At 41.2% G+C, this 13461-nt stretch overlaps 1 protein-coding gene across 4 annotated transcripts in view; it reads left to right on the forward strand.

Annotated features, from left to right (window-relative positions):
- Positions 1–13064, forward strand: part of ldlrad2 (low density lipoprotein receptor class A domain containing 2) — a 70810-nt gene extending 57746 nt beyond the window's left edge. For 3 of the 4 annotated variants that reach the window (XM_079680045.1, XM_079680046.1, XM_079680047.1), the window contains exon 5: positions 11802–13064. In XM_079680045.1, coding sequence (XP_079536171.1) covers positions 11802–12100 — 299 coding nt within the window. In that variant the 3' untranslated portion in view covers positions 12101–13064. Of the gene's footprint in view, positions 1–7520; positions 7682–11801 lie in introns of those variants that run through there. The other variant, XM_079680048.1, reaches the window with a different exon arrangement.
- Positions 13065–13461: the final 397 nt, after the last annotated feature.

The raw sequence follows: 13461 nt of genomic DNA on the forward strand, positions 1-13461 counted from the left end.
GTAGCGCCACTTCTGTGACGTCATAGAAGTGTTCAAATCTGGATCAGTCTGTATTAGATCCGTTGCAGCCCCTTTTTAAGAGATTTGGCTATGGAGGAAAATAGAGAGGGTTGTGTTTTCTGACACTTGGTGAGTTCCCTGGAACACCGGGGACACATATTCATGTATAAAAGACGTACAAAAGTGCATTTTGCATGATAGGTCACCTTTAACTTTCCCCTTAACTGCCGAATCGGATGCTCTGAATTGGAAGCCAACTTCAGCATTGTATCTCACTAAACTACGTGTATTCACTGAATTTCACTCTCTGCCTTTAACGGCTCGTTGTAGCTCCAATAGCTCCAGCCCCCACCCTCCCTGTGAGCACAGTGTGCTCTGATTGGTCGGGACGTTGTGAATCGCGCTGAGCTCCGTGGAGGTGTGGTTTCCTTGTTTAGCGATGCACAGCGAAACAGAGCCAAACTCACCCTGAGCACACACAAACTCACAGCCGAAGTAAAAAAAATAAGTGTGGCTTGATATTGAGTAAGAAAAAGTTTTATAACGCTGTGAGAATGGGTCTGCAGAGAGAATTTCGACCGATCCCAACTGCCTGCAGCCAGGGAGGAGAAATCAGCAGAGCTGCCTGCACTGTGTGTGTGTGTGAGGAAGTCCGTGGATTGGTTAATTTGGACCAATCAGCCTGGTCATAGCTCTGGGCGTGGCTACTGGGTATCCCTACGTAGCGACCCAAGTAAACAATGAAAGATGAGAAATCTCCAACGAGGCGTTTTAGAGTTTTACTCCCTACAGGGTGTACTTTGAGGGTTTTTGACTCTGCAGACCGTTAACATGCATAAAAACCTTCATAACACACAAGGGGACAGGTAATAACCAGAAAAGCATGACATGTCTCCTTTAACTTCTTTTTTTATAGTTTCACTCCGATTGAATGTCAGTAAACTGCAAATAAGTCAATAAAAGAGCATGGCTGCTCATTCCTTGGCTCTCAAAAGAGTTTGGCTGGCTGTTTAATAACATAGGTTCACACTGAGACAGTACAGAGAGAACAGTACACCTAGTGTGTAAGTACATACACGCATGTCACACAGTATGATCACAAATACATAACATCTGTTAAAAATCTGTTTTTATTAAAAATGTTCAGGCTGCATATGGGTTCTCAGCCTTGGAGAAACTTGACGTGTTTTGGGATATGTCTAAACCTCTCTTCAGTGGTTCATTAATAAAACAGATATTTCAATGTGTGCCTACTTTGTTCATGTACTGTTGAGGTTAATTTCAGTAGTTATGTGCTATAATGTATTTACAAAGTGTGAAGAGGAGGCAACTTTAGAATAGGGAACCTGTTCAGGTCAATTAGAGTCAAACAAATAGCTTATTGGTTATGAACAAGACTTCACTTTAAAATAGGGAATATGTTCTTAGATATAAATACCAAATGCTGAGTTATTTAGACACAATTAACACTTATAGTTTCATGTCTTGTTACATAAGAATCGATCATATTTGTTATTATGGGAGAATTACTATTCTTGTGGTACTACTGCCTTATTAGGCCCATATTGAGCAGAGCATATTAAGACCAAAACTCATGTAAAACAAATTCCTTACTTGCAACAAATAAGCACTAATTAGAGGGTTATTGAGGAAAAACTCTCAACTAATGCCTATTACTTGTAGAATATGGTCATGTAGAGTAAGGCATTTAGTCCGGGAGCCAAAGCCTGATTTTTGGATGAACCTTGTTTCGTCTGATAAAGTTTTTTTTTCTGCTGTTTCTTGTTGCTTGGGGGTACCTCTTCAAAATCCAAGAGGGTGCCCGGTGATATCCCTTGAGCATTTTTGGATATTAACCCCTTCATGGCCAAAACGCCCAAATCCCAGAAAAATAAGGATTTATGAGATTTCATGCAAAATACTCAAATCAAATGCACCCAATTTAATTTCTCCAATGTTTATTCAATAAGAGTACAGGAGGGTGCCCACTGATAACCTTTTAGCATTTTCAGATATTAACCCCTTCATGCCCAACACGCCTAAATCCCAGAAAAATAAGGATTTATGAAATTGCAATAATATTGAAATTAGGGCCGGGACTCGATTTAAAAAAAAAAAATTAATCTAATTAATTAGAGGCTTTGTAATTAATTAATCAAAATTAATCACATTTCTAATCACATATAAATATTTGACCTGAGAACAGTGAGAAGCAATTTTTTTCACATGGATTTTAGTATACCATTGAATAATGACTGAATACATAAGCTTAAGCAACAAAACATTGTTTAATTTTTTCAAGGTGGTACTTAACCAAGACCTACAGAAAAGTGCAATTTTTGCCATAAAGTGTAGCAATAGCATATTTAGGAATATAGTACATTGCAGATATTCAGGTAGCCTATAGGTAGGTAGACCTTCTGTAAACTATAACACTTTGTTTTTTAAGTAAAACACAATACTTTCAAGTACATTCAGAACATTGGAAACCCTGACTATTAGAAAACATCTCTCTGTTGCTTCAGAGGCCATAATAGACTTTGTTGATTTACCAACAGTTGATTTAAAAATGGGTGTGGGTCCTTGTACTCCGAGTCGGGCTAACGTCCACGCTAGCTTCCACGCTAGCTGCTGTATGTTTTGCATTGAGGTGATACTTGAGGCTTGATGTGCTGCGGTGATATGCGAATTCCTTTTTGCATAATTTGCAAACAACCGTGCTCTTATCGACGCTTCCATCCACGGGGCCAACCAAAGCTGTCTCATCAGCTTCTTCGTTCACGTTTGACTATTGTTCACTGTGGTTTGTTGTTGTCTGAAGTCATGAACGTTAGTTGGTGTTCCAGTATAATCGGTACCCCTGAAACTCATCCAGTGAGAAATGTTCCGCGGTGCAAAAATAAGTGCGATTAAAATGCGTTAATTTTTTTGTAATTAATCTTAATTAACGCGTTAAAGTCCCGGCCCTAATTGAAATATATTCAAATCAAATGCATTACATTTGCCTTCCTTGATGTTTATATTCATACAGTGCATTGTATTATACATTATTTACTATTAACCCTTTTAAGCTGACCCAGCAAAACATACTTTTGAAGTGCAGTGAATTCTGCAAAGACAATGCAACAACTTCTCTCTTTTGCTCACGCAATTTTGTGGCGTTTATTGCCAACAACAAAAAGGAAAGGCAAGCAGATGCTATATACAAAACGTTGCTCATTAGCATATATAAATGACACATTACTGTTAGGATCTTGAGCATCCCACCCTGAAACATGCACAGAACATTGTGCATGGCAAACCATGCACTTTACAACTGCACTTCTTGGAGTTGCAAGGGTTCTCACTCTTGCCGCCACACCTGATCATCTCCAAAATATAATCTGGGACACGTTTGGCATCTTCTGGTAGATGGGTTGGGATCAGTGACCTGTTACACGTATCTTTTTTCCATCCAAATTCCTCTGGGTTCAGTGCTGGCAGCAGGTTTACATTGAGATTTCGCCACAACATTGCCTGAAAGTGGGCCCTCTTAACATTCTCAATGAAGGCTTCATTTGTTGGTGGTAGAGCAGCAAGGTTTGGAGCAGACATATGTCCTTTTCCATTCTTTTCCCCCCAGACAAGTAGCCTTGTGTGTGACATATCTGTGCTCTCCTTTATGCCATAACAGGCTGAGATGAAGGCAGTGGCTTGGTCGAGGACTTGCTGGAATGGTGCATCCATGTTGCATCCAATGGCTGATAGTTCGTACCCAGCTTTCAGGACTTTGATGACAGAGCCTTTTCCCAACCCATAGTAAGACGCTACAGTGTCACATCCCGATATGGAATGCGCTGGTAAAAGGTTCTCGACAATTTCTGAATGCTTGGACAGTGTCGCCTTGATGTCCACTATGGCTCTTTCCGTGCGGGGGGATTCCATGATGAGTGATACATCCAGTCCTGCCTGATGGTAATGGTGAAGGAGTAGGACGAACACATCTGTGTCATCAGAAACCACAGAGATTTGATGGGCTTCTCCAGCACACCCCAGGACTTGTTGGACAATGATGGTGTCAGCTTCTTCCTGCTGATTTTCTAGCTCATATCGGCTCCTTCTTTCTTCCATCCTGATCTCGATGGGGCATGAGTCTTCCCCTGTCACCACCAACTTGTGTTTGTTTGTGCCCCGTAGATGGAAAAGCCTGTCTTCAGTCAGTTCCTTAAATATTAATCGGTTGAGCTGTTTCTTGTTTTCAATGGATGACAAGACAACCTTCTGGGCTGGTAGCTTAGTTGATAGTAGGAGATGATGTTTCCTACTGACCACTGTCTCCCTGACATCTCTGGTGACAGACTTGATACTGTAATCATAGTATCTGTCAAAGATGAGGTAGACGTCACTCTCTGACAGGTATGAAATCAGCCGTGTTTTAACATTATCAATAAAATCAGCGACAGTACCATCAGCTGGCCAGTGTATGGTCCAAAGAAGTGCTGATCCATCAATGGCAGTGACATCTGCATCACCGGCATTCCTCCTGGAGACTTCCACCTGGAGTGACTTCTTCAGTGTGGACTTGGCTTTACAAATTCGCATTCCATCCTCTGTGAACATGGCAGTTGGGACTGGTGCCAGCTCATAGGCAAGGACATCCTTCACGTCAACATCGCGGTCACTAGAGAAAAGTGCAATGGTCCTCGAATAGATCACATTTAGGTCATACATTTTGGAGTCGCCAATTGTGATGGATTTGGTTGTTGTTGCCATGGTCTTCACTTTGCTTGAGATGGTGTTGTAAAATCCCTCTGGCCAGGTCTTTTCAAATTGTTCTAACATTGCCTCTCCAATCTTTACAGCACTGTCTACACTGGCAGTTGGAGGGGCTATCTTGCCACTGGTGATGTTCACAATGCTCTCTCCTGGATGTATGTTGGGATCCAATGGATGGAGGCAGGTTTTTAGTTTCTGATGAAGTCCATCCCTGTCCTTGGTGTCTGCTCTAACCCTGGCTTCAGCCTCCTTCTTGTGATAGAGATGTACTTTTGTTGTATTTGTCTCCTCCTCTTCCATGTCCTTCATGTCTGATTCAATCTTGCAGCAGATGTGGCGGCTCAGGGCCCAGATCTGGCTTTAAGGTTATCCCAATGATCCCTCCTGCACTGTGGCCGTACCTCATGAAGGTGGACTCTATGAACTGGTCACTCCACAGGCTGTTCCATATTCCACGGATGTGTCGTGTCACATGTTGCCCTTGGAGGAAATAGCCTTGGACATGTGGAGGAAGCTTCTCCATGGAACGGAGGTAGTAGAGGCCATACCTGGCATAGTTGACATGGCCAGCTGCAAAGTAGTAGGGAAGCATCTTCCGGAATGTGGTCAGATGGAGAAGCCAGTCACCCTCACGTTCAGCCCGGATGTGCGACATCATCAGCAACACTGGTTTCACCAAGACCTCAAACCAAAGTTTGGCTGTCCTACTTTGACTAGCAATCTGATTCAAGGCTCTCATCAGATCGTCTGCTTTCTGGAAATGGCCATCCATAATCACACTCCGCAGCACCTCCTCCGCCATCATGTGCAGGGCACGTACATTCTGAGGGAACCTCTTCCCATTCAACATCTTGGCAACCCCACCAAATACTTCTGACAGGACAGTAGAGAGCCCACTTTCCGCCATCAGTGAACCTATAGCCCCAACAAAACTCATCAATGCATGCATACCCCCAAGACGTAAGTGCATGTCTTTGAACTTATCTGGATGGGCCCATAACACTTGCACTGCAATCCGGTAGAGCTGCTGGTCACATGTCAGCACACTGAAATTCTGACCAGTTTCAGATGTGAGCTCTTGTACTCTGGCCATGGCTGTCATCATTGTATCGGGATCAGATGGCTTCATGTCGATCAGGGGTAAGTAGAGCGCTTTTGTCTTGGCCTGGGGGAGAGTGCCCTGCTCCCTGCTATGTTTCATGTTGTATCCATGGTATTCTGGGCAGTTGTCCTGAGTAAGAACTTCCTGTAGAAAACTAAGGTCCGCCTCTGAAGCTCTCGTAACCACAACTACTTGGTGAGCAAGTGACTTCAGGCAGCAGACAGCCTTTGTTGCTTCATCTGGTCGCATTGGAGGCTGTTTAGGCCCCTGGTATCTGTGAATGTCTATATTGTATGGAATGTCTGGTGAATCTTTAGGGATCATGTTGATCTTTGGATTGGTTTGCTCCTCACCCTCTTCAGAGCTCTGCGAGTACTGTGTGAGAAGGACAGCTAGTGAATGTGTGGACTGCTTACCATTCTGAGAGGCTATATCAGCATCAAAATTATCCACAATAGCCTGAACTAGACCATCGTGAGCATTAAATACGCCAGACAACTTCAAATCTGCTACTGCTGCCTGAGATGCTGATTTCTTGAACCTGCGATACTCTGTGTAAGAACAACATACACCATAGGAATACATGCTATTGATAAGCTTCTTGGACTCTACCATTTTTCCTGCTAGGTCTACTGGCAAACAAGTTGCCTGAGCCTTGAGAGTACTAGTGACAATTGAACCTATGAGCAGTGCAGGAAGGGTATTATCTAGCTTGGGAGAAACCTTTGCTAACAACATCAACAGAAAGTCACTCACTGACTCTTTGATCATGTCCTTATTAATGCTGATGTTAGTGTCCCTTGTCCATATCTATGTTTTTCACATCCTGAATGATTTGCTTGCTAGCTTTCACTGTGATGCTCTCCATGTCATCCTCGTCATCATTCACAAGTCGAAGAGTCTGCGAGGCACAACTACGAAAAGCAATGATGTCAGCTATCCCAGGTGAGGATATTACCAGAAGATCACTGCCAAATGTCTGCTGGAGTTGCCGGATGAGGGTCGTCCTAGAAAGCTTATCCCCATGAAGGTCTGTATAGAGTGCAAACAGTTCAACAGAATTCCACATTTTTGACCGGTCAGCTTTCATCTTCTCTACAACTGACGTAAAGGGAGGGTCTTCGTCAGTGTCCTTTGAACTTCTAACCGCCTGCCCTGGGAGTGACCTAAATTGGACAAATCTTTGTCGACAGTCAACATGGTACCGGGAATCTGCAGCATGCAGATCACTAATTGTCCGCTGAAGACGATATTGGACGCTTTTCGAAACGGCATCCTTTCGTTTTCCTAATAGAGACTTCTTGGTCTCCAATTCTCGGAATAAGAATGCAGCCCTCCATCTGGACGGGGTCTTCTTGTCAATGTTAAGATTGCAAAACTCAACACAGAAAACACAATGCTTTTGAAAATGTAAAGGTTCATCTGAGTCCCCTGACTGTGAGCGCCTGGTCACCTTGCAAGGAACTTTTGAATATGTTTCTCCAGCCCTCTGACGTTTGTGCCGTTCACAGTGAATCTTTGAGGTGTAACATGAAACACAACTTTTATGGCATTTAAAAGTGAATTTGTTGTTATTGTCCAATGTTTCTTGAAGCTCAGTGTTTTTCATCACCATATATCTTGCTACACTGGATAATGTTTGCTAATCTGACTGCTCCCGCAGAGATCAACGGTTCCTTCTTTGCTTGGCAGTTAAACCTCCAACTGAAGTGGCACTCATCAGGCACTGGATCCATAACCAATGTAAACCCTGTAAAGAAAATAGATAATAAAAAAAGGTTAATACACTTACATGTCCATCTATGCTAATATTTTATTCTAATAGCCTACCCATTTCCAGTGTTATTCTTGACTGATTTACATTGAATGATAGCCACGCTAACAGTAGACTACATCAATAGCTAGCATCATGAGAAAGGAAAAACAAATGTGACTTGCTCTATAGAAATCAGTCACATTGACCCGAAGACACATTTTGAGTTATATACACTGTTGGAAAGAGGAGATTCCTCATTTTCTAATGATATCAGATTGTTGTTGTACTCCAAATATTAAGCAAAATATGTCACATTATATAGGCTAATGACTGTCACGAGTCATCATTTTGAGAAAAAGGCCTTCAAAGTGTCCTCTTCTCTGGAATCCATCGATCTGATTGATAATTAGCGGCTAATAAATGACCAAAGTAGGAGGAAACATATTTTCGTTTGTATTACTCGTCTGGGGGAAGCGTGTGTGTGTGTGTGTGTGTGTGTGTGTGTTTATTCATTTACAAACATACAAGGCGTTTGTCTACTGAAGATCAATGCAAGGGGGGGACAAAATAAGCATCGTTAATCACCTGGACAAAGGACTCTTTAAAGCAGAGATACCATATGTAGACACATACAGATGTAGCACCTCATTTCAGACTCCAGTTTACAGCTTCCTGCCTACGACCTGCCTAAGACCAGTATCGAGGAATGTTAAGCCCTCCCACTATTTTCCAAGAGGGCGTTGCCAGATTTTCAATTTCAGGTTTTAACCAGGAGATGGCGCTTCATTCACAAATACAGAAAGACAAGTTTCATGGACTTTCAGTTGTGTTTTGAAGAGCATTTGAACACATCAATATTTTAGATCAACTAAAGTATATCTAATCTTGTCATTCAATAATATATAGTCTTTATATATTAAATAATAATAATGTAAATGTTTACATTACACTTCTTTATTTGTTATGCTCATACTTTTACCTTTACAATCGTTTGCTTTAATATGCAGTATATATAGTGTGTGTGTGTGTGTATTTTTGCATTTGTGTGTATTGTGTTTGTTTTCCTTGGGGAAGTGTACGCTGGTGAACTGAACTGTCAATGGGGGGGAGGGGGGGTGCACCTCTTTCGCCTGTCAGCGCATTATGATGCCGTTTAACAAATATAATAGTAAAGGACGGTGCAGGCCGTCGGTGAACCGAGCAGGCCTTTCTGTGGGACGGGGGAGAAATGATAAAAATGCTGTGCAGTCCCGACAGAGCGGGACATCTGGGCACCCTAGCTGTGACGTTAAATTACTCCGTTCTCCGCTTGTAATTAAGCCGTTAGAAGCTTCAAAGTTGTATTTTTCATCTGAATTTGCCGAAACAAGTTTAATATTCGGAAAACCAAGACATTGTTTATTTGAAATGAGATGAAAACAAACTGTAACGGACCCTGCCATGTTATCCTTGATTACTATATAATACGCCTTACATTCATAATTTCAGCGGAGAGAGGGGAAACGGCGCTGCTGAACAGCAGAGTGGACAATGAGAGCTGTCATATTCCCTTTACAAGCTTCAAACATGTATTTGTCGTGAGATTTTGGAAATAAAAGTTTCATATTCTGAAAGCCAACACTTTGTTTATTTAAAATCAAACACCCGAACCCTGAAAAAATATTCTTTTACACAAATCAACGTTTATTTTGAAATGAGCCGTTGCGACTTCCGACTGATCGAGTGGGTCACAAATGTATAATGTGAAATAATAGTCAATATAAGATATAATAGTGTCCACAATAATCTCAGAAATAAAATACTTACAGATTATGCTTCATCAAGGGCATAAAATAAGTGGACGGATGATCCAAAGAGTCCCAAGTGTGTTTTTGTCTTGACTAGCAAACTCAAATAGCTAGGAATAATACAGGAACTGCACCAACCGCCAATTATACCAAATACAATCTGGAGGCAGAATACAACAATCTTGCAATTATGGTTTAATTACATAATCACAGGGTATATTAGACTTTATTTGATGGTTACAACATGTTAGACATGAAAAGCATATTAAAAATGTTTTCTTTAAATCCATTGTTCTGGATCTCAAAAGGTCAATGGGTGTAGGAAGGTTCATCCAGCGACCTGTTTTGCTGGCTTGGCATAAAAGGGTTAATATTCATTCATTTAGGACACATGACCTCCTTTATGAATAAACATTGGAGAAAGCTAATTTTGTGCATTTCTATTGAGAATTTTGCATGAAATCTCATAAATCCTTATTTTTCAGTGATTTGGGAATTGTGGGCATGAAGGAGTTAATATCCAAAAATGCTCAAGGGATATCAGCAGGCACCCTCTTGGATTTTGAAGAGGTACCCACAAGCTAAAAGAAACAGCAAAAAAAAAAACTTTATCAGACGAAACGAGGTTCAACCCCACGGCTCCCGGACTAATTAATAAGTGTTTTATAATGACTAATGAAGAGCCAATATACTGCTAATATGCATGTTAATTAACAACTAGTTGATGGTTAATTTGTGTTACCCAATATTGAGTATAATATGTTCATTATATTATGGGTTGAATTCCCTCTGTTTAAATATGTATTATCATAACATTATCGTCATTGTGAGTATCGTCACTTGTATTGTGACAGAAAAACCTGCGGAGCAAACTAAACAACTATGACAGTTGCATTACTTCACATCACCACCGATGAGCTAAGGGGGGCTAATGTTCAGCGTGATGACGTCGTACTTACATTGAACAAAAATATAAATGCAACACTTTTGTTTTTGCTCCCATTTTTCATGAGATGAACTCAAAGATCTAAAACATTTTCTATATACACAAAATAACCATTTCTCTCAAATATTGTTCACAAATCTGAAAAAATCTGTGATAGTAAGCAATTCTCCTTTGCCGAGATAATCCATCCCACCTCACAGGTGTGGCATATCAAGATGCTGATTAGACAGCATGATTATTGCACAGGTGTGCCTTAGGCTGGCCACAATAAAGGCCACTCTGAAACGTGCAGTTTTGCTTTATTGGGGGGGTCTGGTCTAACCCTAACATGTCACCCACTGACACATTAAAAAATGTTTTAGGGTTTAACCCTAACCCTAACATGTCAGCATCGTGATATGCCACACCTGTGAGGTGGGATGGATTATCTCGGCAAAGGAGAAGTGCTCACTATCACAGATTTTTTCAGATTTGTGAACAATATTTGAGAGAAATGGTTATTTTGTGTATATAGAAAATGTTTTAGATCTTTGAGTTCATCTCATGAAAAATGGGAGCAAAAACAAAAGTGTTGCATTTATATTTTTGTTCAGTGTATTTAGTGACTTATAGGCATCCGTGTTTTATAGACATTTACTAGCGGCCTTTACAGACCTATTTAATGTCGTATAACAAAACGTGAAAGTCTTGCAAGCTGTGTGAACCTCAGAACTTATTTTGGGCATCAAACCAATAGTAAAAAACTGTTGGAGGCCGGTGGGAGGGGGAGACTTCATATTATAGTGGCCCTTTTCAGTGTCGAATGTTGAGTCCTCCCTCAGTACCCTAACATTATCAGTCGTTTGGTAAAAAGTAAGAAGTTATATTATTGTTTTCCCACCTGCATTAACAGGATTACGTAATCAATCATTAGATTACTGGTACATTTGTCTTAAATGGGGATTACTAGCAGGATCACAATGTTATAATGAGTATTATAATAAAGATACATATATTATTGGTAGACGAGGTAGAGTTGGTGGAAGCCTGATTTATTAAACAAAAATACTGTATTTGCTTTTAATGAATGTGTTAAACTAAAACAGAATTTGTAATATGCTATTCTGTAAGCTGAGCGTAAAATACAGTTTACATTTTTGATCCTAAATATCTTGGTTTCTTCTTTTCTAAGGTCACATTGTTCTGCTGGCATACATAATACACAAAAAACACCTTATTGATATTTATTTTCTCTTTATTTATTTGCATTGCATTTAATATTTAGGGTTATCCGAAAGTAACTGAAATCAGGTTAAATTATTATGATACTCAGATTACATTACTGATTTTCGTAAATTAGTAGTGATTGTAACAAAATACATTTTTAAAGTAACTCTCCCAACCCTGCATTGAACTCAAATAAAATATGTCGGCCGTTATAATAAAGATAATTAGTTTTTTTGCTCTTGTCCCTAGACTCCCCCGCCTCCCTGCCCCTGTTGGTTCTTTACATTGTGCTGGGGGTGGTGGGGGGGGGTGTGGTGCTCTGCTGGTGCTGCTGGTCCCCCGGCTGGTTCCTGTGGCGCCTCAGCATCTGCCGCTTCCTGCCCTGCTGCAATTCCGCCTGCGCCTCCTGCCAGCTCTGCGCCCGCAGCTGCACCCACAGCAAGGAGCACCGTCTGGCCAAGGTCACCCCACACACACCCGCCAACGGGACCCCGACGGGCACGGCCCCCACCAACAGTGCTGAGGAGAATGTTACAGCAGCTGTTTAGAGCAGGAGGATCAGGGTGCGTTCACTGAGACATGGGGACAGCATGCTGAATCTGAGCTGAGATCAGTGAACACGAACAGTTACTGCATCAGGCGGTGCAGCATGACCAACCGTCTGTAGGGGGGGGGTCGGACTAACAGTGCTGAGCAGAGCTGAACTGTGCTTTGTGTGCTTTGAATGTGATGATGACTGCTGTTATGTTTCTGTGAGAAGGTAAAGCAGGGTACAGTGTGACTGTGGATCCTGTAGATCTGGATCGATAGAATTAAGGGTTCTTAGAATGACTTACAGTCCGTTTTGCTTTTTCTTACATATTATGATGAAAGCACATTCTGTTTAAGAGAATGCTTAAGAAGTTACACTGAAAAAACTGAAACATTTACTTTAATTAAATGTATTATGTAAAGCGATTTCAAATAGCCAAATTAGGTTAGCTGAATTTAATATTTGTTATTTAAACTTAATATTATTGCTTTCAACTAACCTAATAGTTATGTGAAATCTTTTGACATACTACATTTAATTAAAGTCAACGTTTTTGTTTTTTCAGTGAAGAGAAATGCAGCCTTAATGGTTGTCCAGTTTTCAGAGGAGGCAAAGAAGAGTGTTATGTTATTATTAGTGTTATTAGTCATATGTTTCTTTGTATATACATGGGTTGTTCTGCTCTGCATTAGAGGTAATAGTTTAGCCATGCAGTGAAAGTACACTTCGAGTCCACAGCTTTGACCAAAAGGACACCATGGACACATGCTGAGGAGGCGCAGACCTCCAGTTTCCCACCTGCAGATAACAGCTGTTCTCCCTGGGAGGAATTCCTTCAGACAGTATAAGCCAACAAGCCCAAAGTCAACCAGTGTAAAGCAGTCAGAAATGTGTCGGAAAAAAACCCTTTGTGGTATTTAAGTGTGAACTTCTAACAAGGTATTGTGTGTACAAAATAAACTTATAGCAACGCACAACAATGCTAGTCAGCCTACCTAAATCAATGTGTCAAAAATAATTAAGTACATAGATTAGTAGTTGTGGTTTTTTGGGGGAAAGCTGAAATAAACATACGTACGTACTGGTAGCTGTAAACCGCTGATCTGATCGACAGCACAGACACAGTAACCATGGCAGCAAGAACAGGCCCTGAGAAACAGATCCACAAAGACCGGGGTCTACCAGCAGGACCCAGGCCCAGGATTGGTAAAGAGGCCCCTGAGACAGTCCAGCTCATAACAGCAGGGTGTACAGCAAACATGGAGTGCCATAACCAAGAGGCTGGCACATCTGGAACATCTGTGCAGAGTATGGGCTGGACAAGCACAAAATGGTCCAAAGGTGGCTGAGAACGACAAAGGTAAGATTCTATGGGAC

Source organism: Notothenia rossii, assembly GCF_949606895.1.
Source record: "Notothenia rossii genome assembly, chromosome: 5".
NCBI lineage: Eukaryota > Metazoa > Chordata > Actinopteri > Perciformes > Nototheniidae > Notothenia > Notothenia rossii.